The sequence below is a fragment of the Python bivittatus genome, unplaced genomic scaffold (genome assembly GCF_059951505.1).
Source record: "Python bivittatus isolate LINGU-HERP-01145 unplaced genomic scaffold, Pbiv_v1 ctg000110_np1212, whole genome shotgun sequence".
NCBI lineage: Eukaryota > Metazoa > Chordata > Lepidosauria > Squamata > Pythonidae > Python > Python bivittatus.
The window spans coordinates 645,562-669,517 of NW_028277045.1; the positions used below are offsets into that span (position 1 = coordinate 645,562).

At 45.2% G+C, this 23,956-nt stretch overlaps 2 protein-coding genes across 8 annotated transcripts in view; one reads left to right on the forward strand and one right to left on the reverse strand.

Annotated features, from left to right (window-relative positions):
• The window catches only part of TESC (tescalcin), a 33,868-nt gene extending 23,793 nt beyond the window's left edge, over window positions 1-10,075 (forward strand). The window contains exons 4-8 of the mRNA XM_007423539.4: window positions 1,478-1,617; window positions 3,888-3,949; window positions 4,043-4,150; window positions 7,477-7,524; window positions 9,939-10,075. Of these exons, the coding sequence (XP_007423601.1) occupies window positions 1,478-1,617; window positions 3,888-3,949; window positions 4,043-4,150; window positions 7,477-7,524; window positions 9,939-10,016 (436 nt within the window). The 3' untranslated portion in view covers window positions 10,017-10,075. The remainder of the gene's footprint in view (window positions 1-1,477; window positions 1,618-3,887; window positions 3,950-4,042; window positions 4,151-7,476; window positions 7,525-9,938) is intronic.
• The window catches only part of FBXW8 (F-box and WD repeat domain containing 8), a 66,774-nt gene continuing 49,537 nt past the window's right edge, over window positions 6,720-23,956 (reverse strand). Inside the window, exons 9-13 of one of the 7 annotated variants that reach the window (XR_015795444.1) lie at window positions 18,554-18,727; window positions 14,506-14,622; window positions 12,844-13,405; window positions 12,654-12,735; window positions 6,720-7,200 (exon numbers count right to left, since the gene is read on the reverse strand). Coding sequence is in view for 1 of the 7 variants with exons in the window: in XM_088136642.1 (XP_087992768.1) it covers window positions 13,261-13,405; window positions 14,506-14,622; window positions 18,554-18,727 (436 nt within the window). In the remaining 6 variants the exon portion in view is untranslated. Of the gene's footprint in view, window positions 8,736-12,488; window positions 13,406-14,505; window positions 14,623-18,553; window positions 18,728-23,956 lie in introns of those variants that run through there. The other 6 variants (XR_015795440.1, XR_015795442.1, XR_015795441.1 and 3 more) reach the window with 6 other exon arrangements.

Consider the following 23,956-nt stretch of genomic DNA (forward strand, 5'->3'; position numbering starts at 1 on the left):
AAAAAGATCACGGGACCCTGGATTTAGGTTTCAGGAACTTCGGAAATGAGCTGTTCCCCATAGCTAAGGAATGATTAATACAAAGATACAATATGAAATATCTAATCCGGCTCTTAAATATTGACCAAAAGGCAGATAAATAGCCATATGGTATGATGTAATGTTTGCAGTGCCAGCTAGAGAAATTCTCATGCTTCTCCCTCCCAGCCCTTCCCTTCCGTCCCTTTCCCCTTTCCAAATTGCAGTGTGTCAGTTATTGCTCAGGGTAGGGGGCTGACTTTGAGAAGCACGGGGGCATTTCTCCTTCCCCTGAAGAAGTTAGGAAAAACGAAACAGCCTGCACATTGAGAAGATAATTTCTCAAGGTCATCTGAGCCCAGCTCTGGTCTGCGAGGCGAGGGTGGTCGCCAACAGGCCGTCACAAATGGGAAACCCCACCACACCACCTGTGACTTACAAGATCGCTGCCCCCGTAGCCTGTTTAGTGCAGTGAAGGTTTTGAAGATGTAGTGATTGGAGTGTAAGACTAAGACTGGGGAAATCTAGGCTTGAACCCACAGCTGTGAAGCTCACCAGTGGAGGAGTGGTTGCTTTTCATCAGCTTTGCCTACCTTGTAGGGGTATTCTAAAGACAAGAATATGTACCATAGCTTGGGTTCCCAGAGAAATGACAAGGTCCAGTACAGGCAGTCCTTGTTTAGTTACCACAATTGGGACCAGCAACTTGGTCATTAAGTGGAATTGCAATGGTGCTTATGATCTTCCTTCAACTTTCCTTTACTTTACAGACCTGCAAAGGTCGTAAATGTGAGGACTGGTCACAAAGTTACTTTTTCATCACTGTCATAACTGCGAATGGTCACCAAACGAGGTGGTCGCTAAACAAGGACTACCTATAACACCCTGTGGCTGTAACACCCTGTGGCATTTCTCCACTGTTATTTTTATTTTTCCTCCACTGCTTTCACATTTCTAAGCCACCCTGTGATTGGATTCGCATAGCACCCTTAATCTGGTTACTGAATTAATCCATTGCCTGCATTTGCACAACACAATGAGTCATAAACTAAGCACGCGGGAGGGGGGGGCCTTGCCTGATGTGTGAAGAAAGAAAAAAAACTAGCTAAGATTAAAACAAACCAAGCTTAACATATGATATGAATGCGATTGCTTGTCCTTTAACTGACCTCATCCCAAGGGTCCTGGGAACCCAGAAAGGCCGAACCGAAGTAATAAAATGATAGTGAATGCCAGTTGTACCTATCTATAGGTTTGGGTTATCAACTGCCCAGAGGGTGTTTCTCAAATGGCGAGACCATCACTTCTGTAAATAAAGTGCGGGTGGGACATTGTGTAGTTCCAATAAGCCACCTTTTTCCTATTTCTAGTTAAGTCGAGGTCTCTACAAGCTCGCTGGGTGTTGGGGGTAAGGGATTGTGGCCAGCAAACAGGACAATAACTTCTTCTGTGCCTGCAGGAATCTGCAGGGAGCCTCTGAGGGGTTTGTTGACGAAATCAACTTTGAGGATTTTCTGACCATCATGTCCAATTTCCGGCCCATTGAGTTGAACATGGACGAAGAGCAGCTGGCACGTTTCAGGAAGCAGAAGCTGAAATGTAGGGTCCCCTTTTCAACCCAGCTTTTTTTTTTCATGGGGGAGGACCAATTTAGGCAATATTTTCACTGGGTTTAAGGCAGCCACTGTAAAGAAGGGAATTAACAGCGTATTGTTTTCTCTTCCTTCACATGGTTGAGTTCCCGTATTAGTGATCACACATAATGGCTAGATTCACACAACACACCTAACATAAGCCATGGTGGGCAGTTACGGTTAATGCGAACCTGACCCAGATTTAGCACCATCTTTGAACCCAGTCTGTTTATGCCATCTTCTCCCAATTAGAAAAAGAAAACGTGTTTTATTTTTCAGTCCCTTAATATGGAACTGTGTTTTGCTGGGGTTCGTGAGTGATTGAGTGATTTATAACCCGTTTGTTAATTCCGAAGCATCTTGAGGCAGCTAACAGTTTTTAAAATGGCAATCAATCAGTGGAACTTCAACAGATAAAATAATCATATTAGGGCTGTAATACCATCCATCTGTTGTAATTTATGTCCAAACAGGGACACTTTTTTGAAGCAAGTGCCCCAGACGTTGCTCTTGGTGTGTCACTCGACTGGGCCAAAAGCCGATCCAATCCAGAAGGCTATGGGTGACGATCCTCTTCCCCCATTTTTTCTCCCCATAGCCAGCCCTGAGGGGGACGCCACCACTGAATTTGGAGGGGGAGAGCTATGTTCATCCGTGGTATCCAAAAATCAGGAGGAGCTCGGTAGCATCTTTTCAAGCGAACAGATTTTTATTAAAAGGCATTAGTTCTCACAAGCTGCAGCTTTCAGTACGCCTTTTAATAAAATGTGTTCGTCTGAAAAGACGGTACCAGATGTTTGCTGCTGAATCTGGAAATTCAGTTGCGGCCAACGGCAGCTGATCATGAATATTTCTGTCTAGAACCTTGTACTTGCTAACCTCACCCCGCTTCGGAGCTGTAGACATTGCAGAATTGTGTCATCCGTCTTGTCCTAGGGCACTGGCGTCGTGTGAAGATCAGAAGCGACAAGAGACTAAAATTTGACTCTTGCTCCCGTCTGGGCCATAGCAGCCTCCCCTGATTGAGGTTCTCGAGTAAACGCAGATCTGTAAATGGCTCTGCTAAAGGGCAGAAGGTGTTTCTTCCGCAGAAATGCAACTTTGCTTGGCGTGCGTGTGGAGGGAAGGAAGGGAGGAAGGAGAGAAAAACAAAATCTTTGCTTGCAGGATAGAGTAGGATCTTCAGCTTTTGTGGTTTTGAGAGCTGGAGAAGCTGAACTAGTGTGTTTATTTATTTATTTTATCGTATTTATATAGCCGCCCCTCTCGCATAAGAGTGACTCCGGGTGGCGCACAACAATTGAAAAGAATAAATACCTAAAAACCAATTACAAGTAAAAATAACTATACAAGCACACAAAAAAGGAGGGGATAATATTAATAAGGGGGCCATCGCAAAATCTCCCCGGTCCCCTGGGGCCCCCCAGGCCTGATCGCATAGCCAGGTCTTGAGGGACTTGCGGAATATCTCCTGTGCCTGTTAAGAGGGTTTGTAGGCATAAGGAAGAGCGGAGTCAAATTCTGGGAAGAGAGATTCTGCTTGAAGCTTAGGGGAAAAAACATCCTCGAAGTTCCTGGACTCTCCTTCGCTGCAAGTGTTCATTAGACATTTCTGTCTGGAATGCTTTAATTTAGGTTCTTGCACCGAACAAGGAGTTGGATTTGAGGGCCGAAATGCCTCCGTCCAATTCTGAGACCCTTTGCATCCCGCCTACAGCCTCCTCCTCAGAACTGACCTGCAACTGCAGACCTCATGGTGTAAAACTATCGGCCTAACCTTTTGAACTTCTTCCCTATCCCATTTTTTGGGGAGGGGAACATCCTGCCAGGGTGTAATTGTGATGTTATGGTGTTATGAAGGCCACACTCAGGGAGATAAGCGTTTTCTTAGCCCCCAGCAGGAGAGTGGGAAGTTTAAGAAGATGAGGCTGGCACCACCCTAAGGAATTCACGGGGTTGTGGCTGGCTGGCTTGGGAACTTGGGTTCAGTCTGGAGAGATTTCTGTCTTGAGGTGGAAGCTAATAAACGCAACAGAACTGTATTTGCATTGTCTCTTGGAGTTCTTTGGGCTGAACCTGACAGTAATAAAGCTTGCATTAGGGGTATCAACCTATGATGGATTTTGCCTGTCGCGTTCCAATGGATTGTTGTTACTTACAATGAGTTTTTATCTCAGATTCAGCTCTTATTTGGCCCTTACAGCTTATTCTTCTGTTTCCCCTTGTGTCTTCTAGTCCTCTTCCACATGTACGATGCAGACAGCGACGGCAAGATCACCTTGCAGGAATACAGGAATGTAAAGTATCATTTTGGCCTTCTGCTCAACCTGTTGCTCTTTTGGGGATCTGCCGCTGCTTCAATCAGATCTACCTTTGCTTCTTCCAGCCAGGTGGTACAACAGATGCTTTCGGGAAACCCCCACCTGGATAAGGAGTCAGCGAGGTCCATAGCAGATGGAGCCATGATGGAGGCAGCCAGCGTCTGCGTGGGACAAATGGTAGGTTGGGTGTGATCCTAAAGGAGCAGATTCCCCAGCGTTGGTCTCTTTTCTGAAAGAGGAGGAGAAGGGACTGCAGCTTGACCATCAACCAGAGAGGGCTCTTTCCCCAAACAGATGCTCCACATTTAGTTAGTTAATTCATTTATCCAGTTTATTGACATATGTATCCCATTTATTTATCCAACTTGCTGAAGTGACTGTGGGGAGCTAACGTAGAATTAAAATAAACGATAATCAGTGATCTCCAGGATAAAGCCAAACAGACGCTCAAGGCTGTCAAATCCAGGATGCGTCGCCCAAGACAGGGAGGTTGGTCTGCCCTGCCTACACGCCCTGGGGAAAAATTGAGTTTTTAATGACTTCCGAAAGATGAGCAGGGTTGGGGCCAACTGAATGGGGGTTCTGGTGAGCGCATAGCATTGCTCTTCCTTAATTTTGCAGTTGTCTGAAGTTGCCTTCCTATTTCTCAGCCCTTGGAAGGAGGGCAGGCCAGGAAACAGACACCACAAAAATGCTCCAACTCGAGTTTCCTGAGATAAGCTCTTACAGCATCTTGAAAGCCTGACATTTCCTCTTCCAAAGGGAGCCAAGGTGGAGCAACGTTACATTTCTTTCTTGCGTGGTCATGTTTTGCTCATGATCCCTGCGTATCTTCTCCAAGGCCAATCCTGTCCTTGTCTGTGCTGTTTCTCTTTCAAATGGTTTGAAGTTCATGCTGATGGTGTGAGCCACACCGTCACTATGGATGTAGCTTCTGTAGGATAAAAATCTTCACAGGAATGGGTTGGCACGGCTACACAAAGGATGTTGGTGCAAGCAACGTATTCCTGGCTTGAAGGGTAGGAGCAGCACCCACGCCCTTGGGAAGGCTCCGCTGATGTGTTGAGGGCTTTCCCAGAGACATGTGCATCCACGCTGGCTGACCACGGCACTATCAAGGGGGTTAGCTGCACACAGGCCCGTCGCAACCCAGGCCAACCTTAGAAGCAGCCGCACGGAGCGTTCCGGAAGATGCAGCTTCTCCGAGTCATATTAGAAATCCGGGTGATGAGAAATGACCAAGCACTTTGCCTACTTGGGATGAAGGTGGCTGCTGGTGTCTTCTGCGCTTTCTGGGGTGAAATCATCTTGAGCCTCACCTTGACCTTTTTCATACGCTAACCCTTATCAAGAACATGATAGCAGAAGAATAGCGATCATGCTGAACATAGATTTCCAGATGCTGTTGGACCAGTCTTCAGCATCCCTTACTCCGGCCTGAGGCTGCTGGGAGTTGGAGTTTAGCAACATCTGGAGAGCTACAGGTTTCCTACCTCTGCTACTAGATCGATCTATCGATCTATCTATCTTTTTCTTTCTTTCTCTTTCTTTCTTCTATCACCTATCAATCTATCATCTATCTATCTATCTATCTATCTATCTATCTATCTATCTATCTATCTATCTATCTATCAATCATCTATCTATCAATCAATCAATCTTTCATCTATCTTTCATCTACCTACCTACCTACCTACCTACCTACCTACCTATCTAATTCTATCTGCAATCTCTCTTGGTTTTTTTCACTTGTAATCCCTGGGGTGGGGTGGGGTGGGGTGGGGGTAATTACATGTGTCATAAATAGGAAAGTGCTTTTCTGCTTTTTGTAGCATAGCTACTGCTAAGGCAGAGATGAGTGGGATACAGCCATCATACACCAGCTCTATTAAAAATATTAGTTGCGGTGTGGCATCTCACTCTGTGAATGATTTAAGACATGCAGTCGTTACCGAGCGTGTTAAGTTTTCTTTTCCCCTCCTCACCCCTTTTTCCTCATGTCATGTCATCTTGACTATAAATTTATAGGCAGAATTGTTTAAAAAGACCTTTGTGGAAACATTAGCAGCTTTATTAACCAGAGGTAACAACACAATCCTTCATGCAACATGTGTAAAAAAAGGGCAGGCTTTGATTGGATGGTCACTACTGCCATCTTGACTTTTTTGACCCCCCAAGATGCCCCTGGAGGCTTGTGTAAAAAAAAAAAAGACTTCTGCTTCCAAGCTACAGCCTTTTTTATCCCTTTCTCTAATTAACATATAGATACAGAAAACAAAGAAAAAGAAAACACCAAATTATAAAAGGGGAGGGAAAAAAGGCTAAAAAAAGAAATGAAAACATGCAGGATATATATACAATAAGTCTTTTGCTATAAGAGTATTTCCATTGTCCAGATGTCAGTTCCCATGTGCTAGAGATAAATTTCAAAAGAATACAAGTATCCATCTGAAAATATTAAATCTTAAAGTTAACGCATGTAATTCCTTCTGTCCCAAATGGAACAATCTATTTAAATAAAGCATTAATTTCACTGCAGTTCCAACAGCATGAAGGCAGTGAGGTCATTTCTTGTTGAAATAGACGTAATCTAAAAAAATCTATTGACATTTTGGGTTTTTATATATCTATATCTTCTTTTTTATTGGTTAAGTAAAAGATGCAAACAAAAAAATGAACTTTTGTATTGTTGCAATTGCTTTTACTTTAATTTTACTTTGCCACCCAGAGTCACTTGTTGAGATGGGGGGGGGGGCATACAAATTGAATGAATAAATAGCAAAGAAAAAGATACATATATGTACTTAAAGGATTTTGAAAAAAGAAAGAAAAAGCAAAGAAAAAGCAAAAAGATTTAAAAACCATTACAAAAAGGGCATTCTGGTGGACCCCTCTCTTTCTTTCTATTCCCTCCCCTTTTTTCCCCCAACCACGGATTGCTAGTTGAATATTTCTATACTTTACTTTAGACATTTCTTCTTGGATCATTTTATTATTGTTTTTAGACGTTTCTTTTTCATCAAAAACCATATTCTAAGTGTCTTAGCAAGCTGTGCTGTGTGATACATTTGCACGTAAGGGAACCAGTCCTGCATGAATTTGGTTAGACTTCTGCTGTGAATATATATCATCAGTGTTTCCACGGCTGTATATTCTTCAATTTTAGTCTCCGAATCCTATATGGGTGGCAAGGTTTTTCTTCTATGCCTTTTTCTTTTTCTAATTAACTAAATGCAAAAAACAAAGAAAACACCAAATTATGAGTTGTGCCAGTTTGATTCTTGCCACTGTCAGCTTATATTTTAATAAATGATGGTGCTTTTCGTTTACATTCCTGGCATCAGACCTCATAACGATATTCCTGGTTTTAATTCAAATGTTACCTTCAGAATTTCCTAAAGGTGTGGGTGCATTTCCATTTCTACCTTTTCTGATGGTTTCCTTTTTTTTCCCTGTAACCCTTTCAGGTCCTGAAATAAATCTCTCTTCCCTCCTGATTTTAGGAGCCAGATCAAGTCTACGAAGGGATCACGTTTGATGACTTCCTGAAGGTGAGAAGTTTTCTCTGCATTTCCAGTGGTTTGGAAAGACGGGGCTTTGGGGCTGCATCTGCGCTCAGTTCTGCCAAGCAATCCCCCTGCAATTTTTGCACACAATTCCAAACCCACAGAAATCATTTCCATTCAGGGTTTTCAACACACGGTCCCCCCAAATAATCAGTGTAGGAAGGGGTGGTGGACTAGGGCTGGATGTTCATTGAACATCAGTCGCATTCCCCCCCCCCCCACTTTTGCTGTCTTGCAAAAACTGCTGTAGGGACAGTCTTAGGCTAGAGTAGAAAGTGCAGTCGAGCCAATCGTTCCTGTGTTGGATGAGGACTGCAAGTCGTTTTTGTTCCAAGAAAGAATCTCAAACTGCCAATTGGGCCCTTGGGAAGGAATTGTCTTAATTTTCTCTTCTCTCCAAGCATTCTCCTGTTGGTAATACTCTCAGACCCCAAATCCCTAACCCAGAATTAGCTAAGCTCAGCTGGTCTAGAAAGCATTGGCTAGACCTGACTTTGACCTGGTTTGGGAAGTGGATGGGTGGCAGATGGTGGTCAAATAAAATGACATTTTTAAAAAGGCCAGCATCTGGACCGAATTACTTCAGGCTGCAGAAGGATGGTGAGGTTCTCAGCATCCTCTCATCTTAAGCCAGTCTTTCTCAACCGTGGCAACTTGAAGATGTGTGGACTTCAACTCCCAGCCAGCAGGGGAATTCTGGGAGTTGACATCCACACAACTTCAAGTTGTCAAGGTTAAGAACTTGTTTAAATTGGAAAAAAGAAAGTCACACTTACAAAAAGTCTCAGATGGGGGCTGCAGGGTGGGGCAGTAGAGCTTCAGCAGAGAATTGAGAGGGGTAACACCAGGACCACGGATGGTGCACCATGTCTTGGAGAGAATAGGCTGTTTAAGCAAGGGCTGTAGCCAATTTTGAGCTTTTAAGTTTGCTCAAGGATAGGTAACACCCCTATCCACCCACCCAAGCGAGACACTAAGACAACTGCAGGAAATTAAAGGCTCTCCTGGACTGACCTTACTCCTGTTCTTGGCTTGCTCCAGTCCATTTCTAACTTATAAGGGTGTGCAGAGAGGATCTGGTTTAATTTGGATCACCAATTTCTTCCAGTACCATTTGGGGAAGGCGGGGAAGGCCAAGTAATTTGATGCTTTGGTTCAAAGTGTCAACCTGGGTCAATTCAATTTTCTGAATTGATCTGGGGAGAAAAAAGTATTTCCACATGGTCAGATTGATTCATTCAGTTTGAAGCTTCAGCTTCCCGATTCGATTCGGGCAGCACGTCCATTTGGAGGTTCAGTCAAATCGGCTCTGAATCTCACACAGCCGTTAGGTTGCAATTTGCAAGTAATCTGGAAGATACATCAGGTTATGGAATATTGGGTATCCCTCTTTTGTCCTCACCTCATTTGAGGTGGGTTAGGCTGAGGTGGGAGCCAGTTTTGTCTAGAAGGCAAGGAATTAGAAGATGGGAGACCTGGAGTTCTAATCCTGCCTTAGGCATGGAGGCCAACTGGGTGACTGGCCTAGTCTCTCTCTCAGCCCTAAGAAGAAGGTAAGGGCAAATCACTTCCAAGAATGTTGCCTAGAAAACAACATGGAGAAGTCCTTATCAGCAGGATTAACGCTTGACAAAGAGGAGGAAAAAACCCCCCGCTGAAAAATTGTGATTTGTCCCAAGCACACCCATGGAGCTTCTTGGCTGAGCAAACTTCTAAGCAGGATAATGGATGCTATGCTTCATTTTGGGATTGAGAAGGAACCTCCTGTAATGGTCACACTTAGGGCATTTCAGATCCTGCCTTCCCCAATCTCAAGGTCTTTCCCTGGTCTTATCCCCCTAGCTCCCTCACCCTTCCCTGGTCTTGGGGCTTCAACTCTCACCATCCTTCTCAAGCACATGAGCCAGAATGGAAGATGGGAATCCCAACCATCTTCAGTAGGGTGGCCTCTGCAGTGGGAGACGGAAGCCTGGCGCCAGTTTGCTTGAGTGAACTCTTTTAGCTTTCCATATATTGGAGAAGGGTGCTGTGAACTTTACAAGAGGGGGCAGGGTTAGGCAAACTGGCCAAGGGAACATGGAGAAGAGGCCCCCTTCAGGGAGATGGGCAAAGGGTCCACAGCAGCAGAACTTGGCCACCTGAAGGGTGGTCAAACAGGCCCAGGCAAAGGTGGGGAAGTAGGTGTACGATCTTTGGAACGAAGCTCTCTTCCACCAGCTACCTTCTGGAAAAAATCTAGGGCCAACTGAACTGTAAGTTGAGTTCTGGAACGCCTGTCTATCTACCTGGTCTGTTTTCCAGCCATGAGTTTGCGACTTTATGAAGTATGACTTAAGACTGTAGGATCAGAGAGACCATTTTTCTCCTCTAACTCTTGCTTTTCCCCCTTTCAATGGCAGATATGGGAAGGGATCGACATAGAGACGAAGATGCACGTCCGCTTCCTCACGCTGGAACCCATGGCGTTTTGCTACTGACCGCGCAGAAGCTGGAGACGGGGGAGGCTTCGGAGGACACGGCAGGGAGCTTGGGTGGGCGGGCAACGGGTCTCTTGGAGCAGCTGCCACGGATCAACACATCCAGACCAGCCACGTGGATTCTCCTCGGAGTTACAGACAAACGCTCCGTTCCCCAGTAAAAGGACCTCAGTTTTGACTGAACGTTGTGCTTAGTGTATTTGTGTTGTTTTATGGATGTTTTTCTCCTAGCTTCCTGGGATGAGTTTAGAAGCCCACCGGGGGCTTTAGCAACACCCGAAGGCCCTGCTCCCCCAAACACCAACAGGACCCTCCGAGTTAGAAGGGGGGCCTCACTGGCCACGGTAAGTTTTGGGGCGAATGAGTATATATATTACTAGGTTTTATACAGTAGTATATATAGGCATTCTCCTATATGCATATTAGCATTATTAGTACAGATAGTTCTATTTATATACTAAAATATGCTAATATGTATATATGTACACAGAAGGGCATAACTTGGGTATGACTGGAGTACACTAAATATGCTAACAAGTCTGTGTACACGTATATACGCCCCACTAATATATGGCAATTTTTTCAACCACATGCTAATGTGTACATACTGTATTACTGTTCTGTAAATATGTGCATATTAGCATGTGATTAATATATTAGCATACATTAGAGTGCATGTGCATGACCTACATGTACTCTAATATATGCTATATCTATGGTAATGTATTTCAAACACGTGTCAAAGCATGTTGGCACGAATTAGTATACTAATATGTGCTACTCTATTATAATATATGCAAATATATTTTGAATATATTTTTAAAAATCGGCACATATGAAGTATGCTAGTTTATACCAACAGCATATATTAGATCTCTAATATATGCTAATATATATTGAGATATTCAAACGTAGTTTGAATATATTAATACCTAGTGGCATATATCAGAGAATCCAATATATGCCAATAGGCTTTGGCATGTGTTTGAATATATTACCACAGATTAGCATATATTAAAGTGCATGTAAGTCATGTCTCTGCATGCTAATATAGGCATATTTATTTATATGTTAGTTGAACATGTTAGGGCAGGGGGCTGTACCGTTCTGCACACAGACCTATTTCAAGTACAATCTCTCCAACGATTAATATCCACACACACAGGGTGTTTTTTTTTTTTTCTCCCCCAGCCCAGGTTGCCAAGTTTGAAAAACACTGCTCTAGGGTTACCAGGTCTGGGCTGCAATAACATGGCAGGCCACTAGGGGGCACCACACATAAAGCTTTGCTGCCCTCTAGTGGTTCACTCTCTGGTTTTTTGCAGCCCAGAGCTGGTAACATATTATCATATATTAGGGTATGTGCCTATTCCTGTGTGTGTCTGTGTATATTCACACAGACGCATACAGTCATGTAGGGTAAGATCTCTTAGGGCCTGCCTAACAGAGCTTAGCCTATATTACTCTATGTGCTCTAGGCAGGCCCTAAGAGATCTTAGCCTACATGACGGTATGTGTCTGTGTGAATATACACAGACACACAGGAATAGGCACATACCCTAATATATGATAATACGTACGTAACTACATATTGCCATATATTAAGGTGTATACCATGCCAAGGTTATGAGCTCTGGGCTGCAAAAAAAAAAAAAAACCAGAGAGTGAACCACTAGAGGGCAGCAAAGCTTTATGTGTGGCGCCCCCTAGTGGCCTGCCGTGTTTTTGCAGCCCAGACCTGGTAACCCTAGAGCAGTGTTTTTCAAACTCGGCAACCTGAACATGTGGGTTCCCAGAATTCCCTGGGAATTGAAGTCCCCACATCTTACAAGGCAAAACACTGCCCTAGATGTATACACAGTAACATACCTACAGCCACATGTGTGCATATCTCTTTTGCAGCGATACCGATATATATGGGCAATCCAGGGAACCCCGGCGTGTCCCATTTTTCCTCTACAGCAGCAGTTTTCGAGAAGGAAGTTTCCAGCACAGCCTAGTGATAGCCTGGCCCTGTGTCTGACACTGGGGAGTCAGGTTACCTCCAGAATACCGAAAACCCCTTCCTGTTCTGGAAATATTCCTTCTGGGAAACTGCTGGACTAGCCCAACTGGCATGGGGCAGAGGGAAAAAAGGAACATTCTAAAGTTGCCCAGAAAATAACCTTTTGCCCATGTATACCAGTCGCTCTTCTCCCCTCCTGATGGCACAAGGGCTGCAAACTCTCGGGTGCCCAGGTCCTGCACATACCTCGTCCACCTCTCTCGGGCCACCGAGTCCCAATTGTCTTCAGCCCTCACTTCTTGCGGAAAAGGAGGGGGTAGAGGCCCTCCTCTCCTGCAAGCAAGTCAGCAGCTGAAGAGGGAGGCACCTGTCATGTCCCCCTGCTAGTTTGGCAGCTGCCTCAGCCCACCCAGCAGGGGGGCCTTAACAGACGGCTCGTGCTCTGGTTTTTGACCGAGCCAGCAAGGTCTGGCATGGAGAGACTGGCGCAGGCAAAGGAGGACCTTGTGCTCTGTTGTGGTTGCGCTGAGCCTGGGTGCTGCTTCGGCAGTCCTGCTGCAATCAGCCAAAGTGCAAGTGGAGATGGAGAAGACTGGAGATTTACACAAATGTGCCCTTTTGGCTCGACTTACCTGTGGTTGAAGGGGAGCGGCCGTTGAAGGTGGGACAGGATTTTCTCCCTTACCAGGGGGGCCTCTGGATCTTCTCCTCCTCCTAATTTGGGGTTTCAAGAACAAGTAGCATTGACAATAAAACAGCCATTTTCGAGCACACCAACCCCCTTGTGCTGAGACCACCACTTAATAAAGAGATTTTATTTACAAGAAAACGCTCCCAAAGTCCCTTCTTCTAAAGATGTCCAGAAGGAAAGTTGTTTTGGGTGGTGTTGGCACCTGCTCCAGAACAGCAGCACTGCACAATTTCAGTGAAGTGCAAGGAACGGACTCCTTGTTCTCCATTCCACCAAATCGGTCTTGGCACCCTTGGGCTGCAGCCTTTATTACTACTTCCTGATCTTTGCCTACATATCATGGTTCCCGTGGGCCAGCATCTCTTCTCCATTCCCACAGCGCCGTTATTAGAGCTTTGGGGGCCCCGTGCCCCTCTGCTTCTGCTGCTTGCTTGGCCAGCCTGCTGCTTCCAAGTTCTCCAAGGGAACTGCTGGGAGTCCATCCTTCGGGGTCTTCTCCTCCAGGGCCCAGCTCAGTTGGCCCTGAATGTCCCCTCTTCCCACGCTACCTAGATGTTGTCATAGGGGACCGCAAGGCCAATATTGTAGTTGTAGCCAGTCACTTCGTTGTAAGAGGAGCGGCAGATAGGAAGGATGCTTTCAGCCACCAACTGGTCCATGGAGAACTCGTAGGCGTAGATGATGCCTCGATGCCTACTCAGAGAAGCAATTGGAGAATGGGTCAAAAAAGTAAGCAGGGTGCTTTTGAACCAGCCTAGTTCCCAGCAGTTCAAAACACTCGAGCAATTTTTCAACCATGGCAACTTTAAAATGTGTGTGCTTCAACTTTTTGTGAGCTGGGGAATTCTGGAAGTTGAAGTCCACATAACTTCAAGTTGCCAAGGTTGAAAAACTCTGTTCTAGACCCGGCTAACTCCCTGGGGGCAAGGAGAAATTTAAAAAGCAAACAAACCAATTCAGATTAGGCCCGTGCCTCTAGAAAGAGCACTCCTAATGGTTCTTGATCATTCTGCCTCGAGATCAATGTTTCTCAACCATGGCAACTTTTAAGATGTTAGGACTTCAGCTTTCAGAATTCCCCAGCCAACCATGCTGGCTGGGGAATTCTGGGAGTGGAAGTCCACACATCTTAAAGTTGTCAAGGTTGAAAAACCCTGAACTAGATACTGTATATTGACTCTCTTGTATTCACCTTCTCAGCTCACAACATGAGAAAGCAGGTCCGAAGAGAAGAGAAGTGATGTTTTCCTAAAGATGTCACTTCTGTCCCAATGAGAAAGGATTTGGGTGGCCAAGCTGTTCTGTGTCACAAGAGGAGGGGAGGCCTGTAGCCATCCAGAAGCAGCTAAACTACAATTTCCCTCCACCTTAGACACCCCGACCAATAATAATGGGTGCTTGAACATCTTACCACCCCTTCTCCCATCGCGCTGGGTTTGTTTTTCCAAGCATCAGCCAAACTCCCGCTGCTCACTGCAGAACTCGCTTGGCATTTACAGCTGAATGCGTTCCTACCCTGAAGCCCTGCTGGTGTGGCCACTAACGTTCCTGGCTCTCTAGCACCATAGGTTGATCTCTCAGACAGCACAGTCTCGCTCCCCCACTCTAGCTTCTCCTCTTTTCGTTTGCTTTGCTTTTTGTTTAAGACGAGGAAAGCCAACGTGGGGATGACCCCCAGAGTCCCCCATTACTGTCTAGCTAAGACTGCTGGGAGCTGTAGTTCAGCAACCCTGGGAGTGTCACATGCGCCTCCTCCTGGTTTAGCAAGAGCACTGCCGCAAGTCGGCTCTCACCTTCGGTGGGCGGTCAAGTCATCGTCTGTGATGCTGGCGCCTCGGGGAGTTTTCTCATTGGGGATGTTGGCCGTGATGAGGCTGTGGGAGTTGAACTGGAGGTGGCGGACCGGGTGCCTAGAAGAAGGACGTGCATAGTCTTTCAGTGGCTTTTTAAGGTCTCCGTATCTAAATGCGGTTGACAAGCAACTTACTGTTTATTTAAAAGTAGGATAACAATGGTTGACCAGTTATTCAAATGCATGGTAAATTGAAGAAAACCCACAAAGAAAACCCTAGGAATTTTTTTTTTAAAAAACCCTTCCACTCAACCTTTCTGAAATGAAAGGGATGCACTGCGAGTTTTGATCAAAACCGCTATATGCTTAGAGCGAAATTAACTGGCGCTTTCGGCCTCCTTTCTAGTTTGCAACTGCTGTAGTTGTAGCTGTGGATACGAACCCATCACCTGACTCTACTTTTAAACACACATCTTGTGAGCGATATGCTTCGTAACTGGCTTTCAACAGACCACCCACTCCGTTATTTAGCCACAGGGAATTCAAAGTACTTCCCACACAATGCCCTTATTAAAAAAACCGAAAGGCTCTCTAAAACACAGGCCAGTTTTATTAGCCCCATGTTGCAGATGGAAAGTTGAGGCCAAGAGAAAGCGATGCCCTTTCTATCAGGAGCTACATATCCTCAAGACTCATTTCTTGAGAGGCCAAAGGAAGCAGAGGAAGGGGCCAGACCCTACAGTGAAATTTATTTTATCTATTTTTAACAAAATTTACTTTTTTCTCCTACAGGCCTTTTTTCTCCTTTTCTTTCCGAAGCAGCAAATTGCAGGAAATGAGCAGACAGCTCTTACCAGAGGCCTGAACGGATCTCTTGCAGAAGGCTTTGGAAATCAAATTAACAATGGCATGTAATTAGCTGACCATCACAGCGATGCGCACCGTGGCCTTAAGCCAGCGAGTCCGAGGCCGTGGGTTTGAACCAGCGACTTCCACGCTGCAGCTCAGTTTCTTGAGTGCTACAAGAAGGCACAGCTCAGGAGTCCAGACCCTGGCAGAGCTCACCTATTCAACTAGGCACAATGCAGTTTGCTTGGTTTGGCTGAGCGTACAGCATGAATCCAGCCAATTGTGCTTAAGCAAACCCTGAGTCTGGATGATCTACTAAGCATGTCGTTCTATTAGTCCTTATCCACATTTATTTCCTTTCTCCTCCAACATTCTTCCTCTTGCACTGGGCTGTCTGAGCAGGCATTCTTCCATCCCATACATTAAATTTTCTAAAGGTATTTGTCCTTCTGAAAACCTCAAGGCCCCTCTGACTTTTTTAACAACTTCTCTTCCAGGGCATGGATTGGTGTCCCATTTTGCCTATGGAAGGCTGACTTTGCTGATCATGCCTCTCGATGTAAGCGTCTTACTGACTGTCTTGCCATTCCAGTTACATGGAAAGTATTTTTTGTTTCTTGAACCGGATTAAGGAAAAAAAAAATGGAGAAGATGGAACTTAAAGGAAGAAAGATGGCTTTGAGCACCATCAAGTGGAGTGTTTCTGAAATGCAGCTGGAACAGCAGGAAATGGAATAAAAGGGGCAAACGAGCGTGACACAAGCGTCTTACAAATGTATAGCAAACAGGGGAACTGGGATTCTAGATTAAAGTCTGGGCAACAGGTGAATCCTGAGATCAACTGAAGCTGTTTGATTTTCACTCCCTCTCTAGAGCAGTGTTTCTCAACCTTGGCAACTTTAAGATGGGTGGACTTCAACTCCCAGAATTCCCCAGCCAGCTGGCTGGGGAATTCTGGGAGTTGAAGTCCACCCATCTTAAAGTTGCCAAGGTTGAGAAACACTGCATATAGTCTTCCTCATCTTGATCTGATCTGCAGTGAGAATTCAACACAGAAAGACTCTGTCCCTCTGGCTTCTTTCATGCACCTCTGTTTAAAAGCCTCGGTGAGAAATCCGTTCAGGCCTAGAGAAAGGTCATTATTGACCTTCATCAATGACTGGAAACCCCTTATGAACTTTTTGTGTAAGAAAGAAAATGACTTTGTGACTTATGGGTTGAATGATTAGAAAGTATAGATTATAGAAAGAAGGGAATTATGACAAAGCCTTAGACAGAGAGGTTTGAGTAGAATTGTATGTATAACTGTCAAGAGGAAGATCAGAAGCCACTTCTTTATATATACAGTATATATTTTTTCATGTTTTATGTTTTTATGTTTTTTTATCTTCATTTTTTCCTTTCCTTCCCTATCTTCTTTTCTCTTTGTTTTCTCTTTACTTTTTCATATTTACTTTACTATATATATATAAAAAGTAAAAAAAGTATTTAAGAAAAAAAGTATTTCTTTTTCTGAATGCATTTCTTATCATCTATGTAAAATCGTTTAATAAAAACCATTAAAAAGAAATCAGTACAGGCTCTTGGGGGCTGGCAAGGATTCCCTGTTTTTTCAGACAGAGGCCTGTTCCACTTTGCCCGGAGACACCGGGAGCTGAATCGCAAATCTCAACACCCAAACATTTGATCTCCTGTTGAGCTACAAACTCTTTAGGAACCCAGGAATATACCAAGCTGGCTTATCGGGTTGGTTTATCTGGTCAGTGCTGCCTGCCCTGCAAAACAGCTGCAGAGTCCTTGGATTTTGGGAAGGCCCTGAAGACGTGGCTCTTCCCTCAAGCATTGGGCTAGTCAAGAGGCTAACAGTCTGGTTGGGGTGGCACCTGGTGGGAAGGGATGTCTGGTTTTTATTCTTCTTTTTACTGGCAGTTGTGAGCTGCCTAGGATCGCCATATGAGATAGCCAGCTGTACAGGTTCTTTAAGTAAATAAATACATCACAGAAAAGCCATTCTCTAAGCGTTCTCTCCAGCGATGATGAAGAACGACGTGAGAGGTCTTCTAAGACCAAGTTAGGCTGAAAGTCAACACAAGGCTGCTTGTAATGCCTCGGAGGATTAGCAGAAGATTGGCAAGGACTTGGAGCACAGTGTGGGTGTCCACACAGAATCTGATAGGCAATGGCAAGCCTGCATTATGGCGTGACTTGATGGCCACATCATGGTTGCTTTGGGTTTTGGGCTCAGAAACACTGTGTTTCGTAAAATCAATGATTCAGGGTTTAGCAGGCTGCACTAAGAAGGTGACGTGTAACCCTAAGCCAGGATTTTTTAAAAGACATCACACTAAGCCAAAGACAAACCAACTGCATTGTGGCTTAGTGTTCTAAGTGACTCTCCGCTTACTCTGAATTAAATTCCTGAAATGAAAGCAGTTTGGGGGAATGAGGAATATATTTGTTTTGCTTTTATAAGAAAAAAATGGTAAGTTCTCTTCCCATCTGGTACTGTAACATTCCTAGGCTTGGAATGATTTATTTCAATATATTGGCTTTTTTTGGCGTGGATGGGGCTTACCAGGTTTGTAAAAAAGCAATAAAGTAGATTTGCCCTGCTTGAAACCTCCCCAACTCTAAGCATGAATGTGGATGACGGCTATGAAAGTGGCCAGGGTTAGCAATTTTACGGCCTTCAAGTCCGGCAGACCCAACCACTTACTCCCCACAGATATGAGTGACTGCTGATGATCATCAACCTAGCTGAGTCTCTTTCCACAATGAATCAAAGTGTGTAGTTTTTAAAAAATAGGCTAGGAAAATGGGCTGTGGTTCCCCATAGATTGTCAACCAGAACAGGATAGGGAAGCTGAGGACCTCAGATGTTGACGAACCAGAGGTGTCCACAGGGGGTGGTCAAAAAGTCAAGATGGCAGCTGCAATGGTGTGATCCCACCTGTTTTTTATGTGCTAGACTAAATATCTATTGCCTCTGTTTACTTCCCAGGTGAGCTGGGGTTAAGAGAGGTGATCTGTCAATAACTGGTGAACCCAGATGATCTAACAACTGAAGAGCGACAGGAAAGGGAGGGGGCACCTCTTGGAAAGGACCCTCCCTTTGGCCCAGAACTTCTGGGTCTCACTGTTTGATTGCCCACTTCCAGTCTGCAGGAGGAACAGAAGACCGAGAAGCAGGAGGGCCTCACCTGGCATGCATTTCCCAGAGCTTGGTGCCCATCCGCTGGTCCCACACACAGACCAGCCCTTCCTCTCCTCCACTGACAACCTTCCAGTCATCCATCTGCACCACAGAAACACCCAGTTGGTGGCCGTAGAGCGAGGAGACAGGTTCACTTCTGCGGAGGTCATACACCATCACCCTATGAAGAAAAACGGGGAACTGTAAATATTTAAAGAAAACAGACTTAACCGTAAGAGCCTATCTGCATGAAAAGAGCACCGCTCGATCCACAGAGGAGTTATCCATCTGAATGACTCCTTTATTTCCCTTTTTATTATATTGTTATAAATCTTCATACACTGTACTGTTTCAATACAGCGATGTTTATATGATACGATTAGAGACTATTAACTTTCTATTGTTTAGATAGCTTAAAGTATTAAAAACAGAGAACGGAAAGAAAAAATCTGGTCAATATTAATTTCAATTTAGGATGTCAATATTACAAGCATAAAATTATTTGGCTTTTTCATCCAAAGTTAAATATAACAACCACTGCAACTCACATCAAAGTATTAGTTCTATCATAATGTTTCAATCTCAATATTAAAATCTCCACTGTACTGTTACTTACTCAATTACTCAATATTAAAATCTCCACTGTATTGTTACTTTATATTTGTATATTAGTAAAAAATTATCTTTATAGATGTGTTGATAAAAGGAAAAGATGAAGCAAATTTAACAAAAGAGAAAATGAATGAATGAATGAATGAATGAAGAGAGAGAGAGAGAGAGAGAGAGAGAGAGAGAGAGAGAGAGAGAAAGAAAGAAAGAAAGAAAGAAAGAAAGAAAGAAAGAAAGAAAGAAAGAAAGAAAGAAAGAAAGAAAGAAAGAAAGAAAAGGGGGGGGGCAGATTCCCTTGGGAAGCTCCTGAAAGTGAGTCTGGCTCCTGGCTGTCTCCACTTATGGAAGAAGTTCACTTTATCACAGAGCAGAACTTTTTTGGATTGTCTGGACCACTCACACAGGGAGTAAAAACCTCATTCTTAGATTCATATTCTGCTTTTCCTCCAAACGCTGGAAGCATTTTATGCTCCCTGGGCCAGTTTTATCCCAACAACCCTGTGAGGAAGGCTGGAGTTAGACAGCAGCCCCGAATCATCCAGTGAGCCTTCATGACTGAACAAGGAGTTGAACCTGAGTCTCCTTAGCCTTAGCCATTCTGGCTCTTTACCTGTTTCTTTGCACCTAACAAAATAGTGCAGATCATTGCTGAAGCAAACCTTTTAACGTTAAGTTAACAATGACCTTATCGGGATTCCAAAGCACTTCAACTACGATTCCAAAAAGATCTGCAAAGTGTGCAGGGGTGCAAACCTACCCGTTGCCTGCAACTTCTTAAAGCAGCCATAATCTTCCCAAGACTGCCTGGCTGCTCTGGAGGGCATCTGTGTGATCCTGGGAAAAGACGCAGCTGCTTTAAAGGAGCTGCAAGTGGTTGGTACGCCCATGCTCCAAAGCACCTCCTATCTGAAATGCTGCACAGACTTTTTCATGATGATTAAAATAGCAGCACCAACTGCACTGTCCTTAATTCAGAGGGTCAATTTTCAGAGCTGGAGCTTCCCGGCACACACACTAAAAGTGCACACGAGAGAAATGACTAGATGAAATTAGGGAAATGACTAGTGAAAGCGAGAACTCCCAAAACAAGGCACACGAACAGCCAGTCGAAACATTTATTCTTTCCACTCTGTGCACTCTTGTTTTTGAAGCTCTGGTGCAAGCAATGTTTGCTTGAAAGGAGAGCCCAAATTAAGCAGAAGGACTGCAGTGTTACATCAAGATGCGGCAGCCAAATAAAAATCTTAAGAACAGACTAAAAAGCTGTGTAATCCAGCATTCTCCTTCTTCCAAACCAGCAAGATGTATTCTGGCAATAAATGCTCTCTTGGAGTCATCCCACAGCAATAAAGGTAAGCTAGATCTGAATATGGCAGTTCAACTCAGCCAGTGTTTCTCAACCTTGGCAACTTTAAGATGGGTGGACTTCAACTCCCAGAATTCCCCAGACAGCCATGGGAATTCTGGGAGTTGAAGTCCACCCATCTTAAAGTTGCCAAGGTTAAGAAACACTGCGCTAAGCTCTCATAAGGAAGAATCAGCAACACAGTCCATATCCATCTGGGAATATGTCTAATTCCCTTCTAAAGCCAGCAGCCATCACCACCTCTTAGCTGCATACATTAAAATCGGAAACCAGATGATCAGAAACTAACCCAATCTGACTCACAAGTTTTTAACCTCCTGGGCTCGCCAGCCGAGTGTCTTGGTATTATGAAAAGCCAATCACAGCTTCTGTTGGGATTATTGTGTTGGCTTTATCAAAATGAGAAATCAATGCATGATTTCATGCGATCCGTCGGGAGCGGAGTCCTGCACGAGGATTAATGGAAAGCGTCTTTGAAAATTACGCTCAAGAGGCAAATTGGAGGCCAATCTTCTCTAGCCTGGGTGTGTTGGACTCTTAACACCCAGCCAAGCAAGAACGACTGCCAGTATAGATGTATGTGCAAGAGAGGGAGAGAGAGAGAGAGACGGAGCAGGAGAAACTGCCACCCACCCCGAACATTTGTTTTCTGAACTTTCAACAAACATCATCTGTCCGACAAACAGGCAACCTGATGTGCTGCAGATGTTTTGGTCTTCAACCTCCACCAGGTTCAGACAGAAGGGCCAATGCCAAGGAACGGTGGAAACTGCAACCCATAACATCTGAAATAGATCAGCTTGCTCAACTTTCTCTGGATGTAAACAATGCCTTAAGCCGCAACCCAGCTTGTCTGGTTTAAGGCTAAGTGGGTTGTGCTGGCCAAATAGGTTGTATTCAATCAGCTGTGATTTAGCACGTGAACTTCTGGGTGCCGTTCAAGATTTGCAACCCTTGACGGCATAGGGCCTGGTTGGATGAGGAACCACCTCTCTCCCAGAGTCTCGTGTTGCATATCCTGCCCATTAAACAATCCCATCCGATGGGATCCAGACACGCACCTTCTCTGTCGTGGCGCCTCCCCTCTGGAACAGCAACACCCCCAGAGACTCAGACTGCCCCAAATCCTCAGTCTTTTAAATGATCCTTAAACACCTGTTTGATCCCCAAGCTCTGGATAGGTCAGGAAGTATCCACCTAAAGTGTATTTTTGGTTTCAGTAAGGTATATGTTTGTTCCCTCTCTTATGTTTATTCTCTTTTGCTTGCTTTTTCATCTGCATGCTGCCCAGAGTCATTGTTGAGTTGGGCGACCTTACAAATCTAAATTATAAACAAATAATTAAAATAGTTTTCCTGGGACTGGGGGTTAGTTTCATCCTTTTGTTTCTCAACTCCACCGTCTGACCACCGAGCAGCAGAGTTTCGTGTGTTTCCTGCCTCCAAACGGTAGGCACGCCTCATCCCCCCCCCAAATTTCTCAGCTTTGAGGGGTCTCCAAGAATCACAGGTTGTTTCCCCTCCGTCAAAGGACCAGCAGAGAGGTCAGCCCAAACTCGACCCAGGAACGTCCTGCATGTCAGCCCTCTTTCTGAGATTCCAGGAACGAGCAAGCTTGCGTGTCCTTTCCTCCCGCGTAGGAGGAGCGTCTTAAAAAGTTTTTTTACAATGCAAAAGGTTGGAGATTAAACCCAGCAGGTCTCAAAAGAGGAAGAGCAAGAACGACCACAGAACCTGCTGGAAATTAAAAGAAAAAGAAAAAAAAAAACACCGAGGCTAATTCTGGGGAAATGATAAACTGCCGGAGCTCAAATGCCCGAGTGGATCGGAGCCCACCAAGGAGAGTGGTCGCCGTGCCAGAACTTCTATTGTTCAGCATTCCTGCTCTGCTCCAAAAATAAGCCCTCCCTTTTAGCCTCCTTTAATGAAACCACTCCACGGGAGCCCACGAATAACTCTATTCAGACAATTAAAGCAAAAAAGACGACAAAGTCTCCAACGGTGCGGGAACCATCTGACAGGTTGGAAGGAGGAAGGGAGCAGGCTTGGGCTGGGGCGCTCCCAACACCTCCATCGCACCGCTTGTCAGAACATCCACAGATGGAGTAAACAAAGCCTGGGTCCTTTCCTCCGACGAAGTGGGAGGAGGGAGGCTCTGCAGAACTTGGTTCTGGGCAGAAGCAGAACGCTTCCAGCTTCATCCCTGACAGCGCGCGGCCTGGCGCTCTGCCTGCTGGCGCCATGTATGATAATGAGCCTGCCTTCAGATTTCCGAGCCCTGGCTGAGTCTTTGTGGCTTCATTAGCAAAGAGCGGGCTTCCAGGCATCCATGCCCAGGGAAAACAAAGACACTTTCGAGTTGTTTTGAAAAGTCTTCACAACCCGTCTCCCGGGCTTCCACTACCAGCGCTGGGTTTGTTGTTCCAGGCCGAGCGCTTCTCACAAATAAGGAATTTGCGGGCGAGCGAGACGGAGGATTCTGTGTTTCTCTGCTTCTTTCTGCCATCTCATCCAACCAGGAAGGGGAAACTTGGTTAGCTCCAACTTCCAGGTGCCCACCTGGAGTTCTGGGGAAGATTTATTTAGACTGCTGGGCTAAGATGGGAGAGGCCCGGGTCCCAATCCCCACTCAGCCACAAAGGTAACCACATGGCCTCTTCTCCTCCTATCAGAGGCAACTGAAGCCCTTAAAGGAACTGTTCCGACATCACCTTCACTAACTGCTCAACTGAAATGTGGTTAACATATACATTAGGGGGGAAAAAAAGAGCTAGATAGTAAATCAAGAAAGGTTTTAGACTGCCCATGGGGGATCTCTCATCTTAGACCCCTCTGTGTTCAGCTCTCCATCCCTCCAAGAAAACTAGCCCACAGAGGGGGAAAAAACTCATTCATACCTGTTTGCTTCCTACAGGGCTGCCCTTGAAGACCGCCCAGAAGCTACAGCTGGTTCCAAATGCAGCGATGCGAGTGCAACAGGCCCTTCTCGTGGCGCCCGTGGGTCACCACGGCTGTGCGAGCTGCGTGGGCGACCAGCTGGCTTCCGGGTGCAGTTCAAGACGCTGGTTGTTCCCTTGAAAGCCCTCCGTGGCACAGGGCCTGGCGATCTGGGTGACCATCTCTCTCCTACTCCTTCTGCCCACCTGGTAGAGTTGGGCTGAGGGGGTGAACTCCAGAGCCCTTCTATTAAACGTGGCATCTGGTGGGACGTAGGAAGCGTGCCCTCTCTGTTCATGGCCCCCTCTGAAGCTGCATCCCCCCCGAGATATGGGCAGCACTTACTCTCCTGGGATTCCAAAGAGCCCCTAAAACCTGACTTTGCTCCCAGGTCTGCAATTAATATGGCGGGGAGGGGTATGTTGCCCTGTGTTCGAATGAGGTTTTTAGTCTGGGCTTTTGTTCTGCTTTGTCTGCGTTTTTAATTGTTTTACATCTA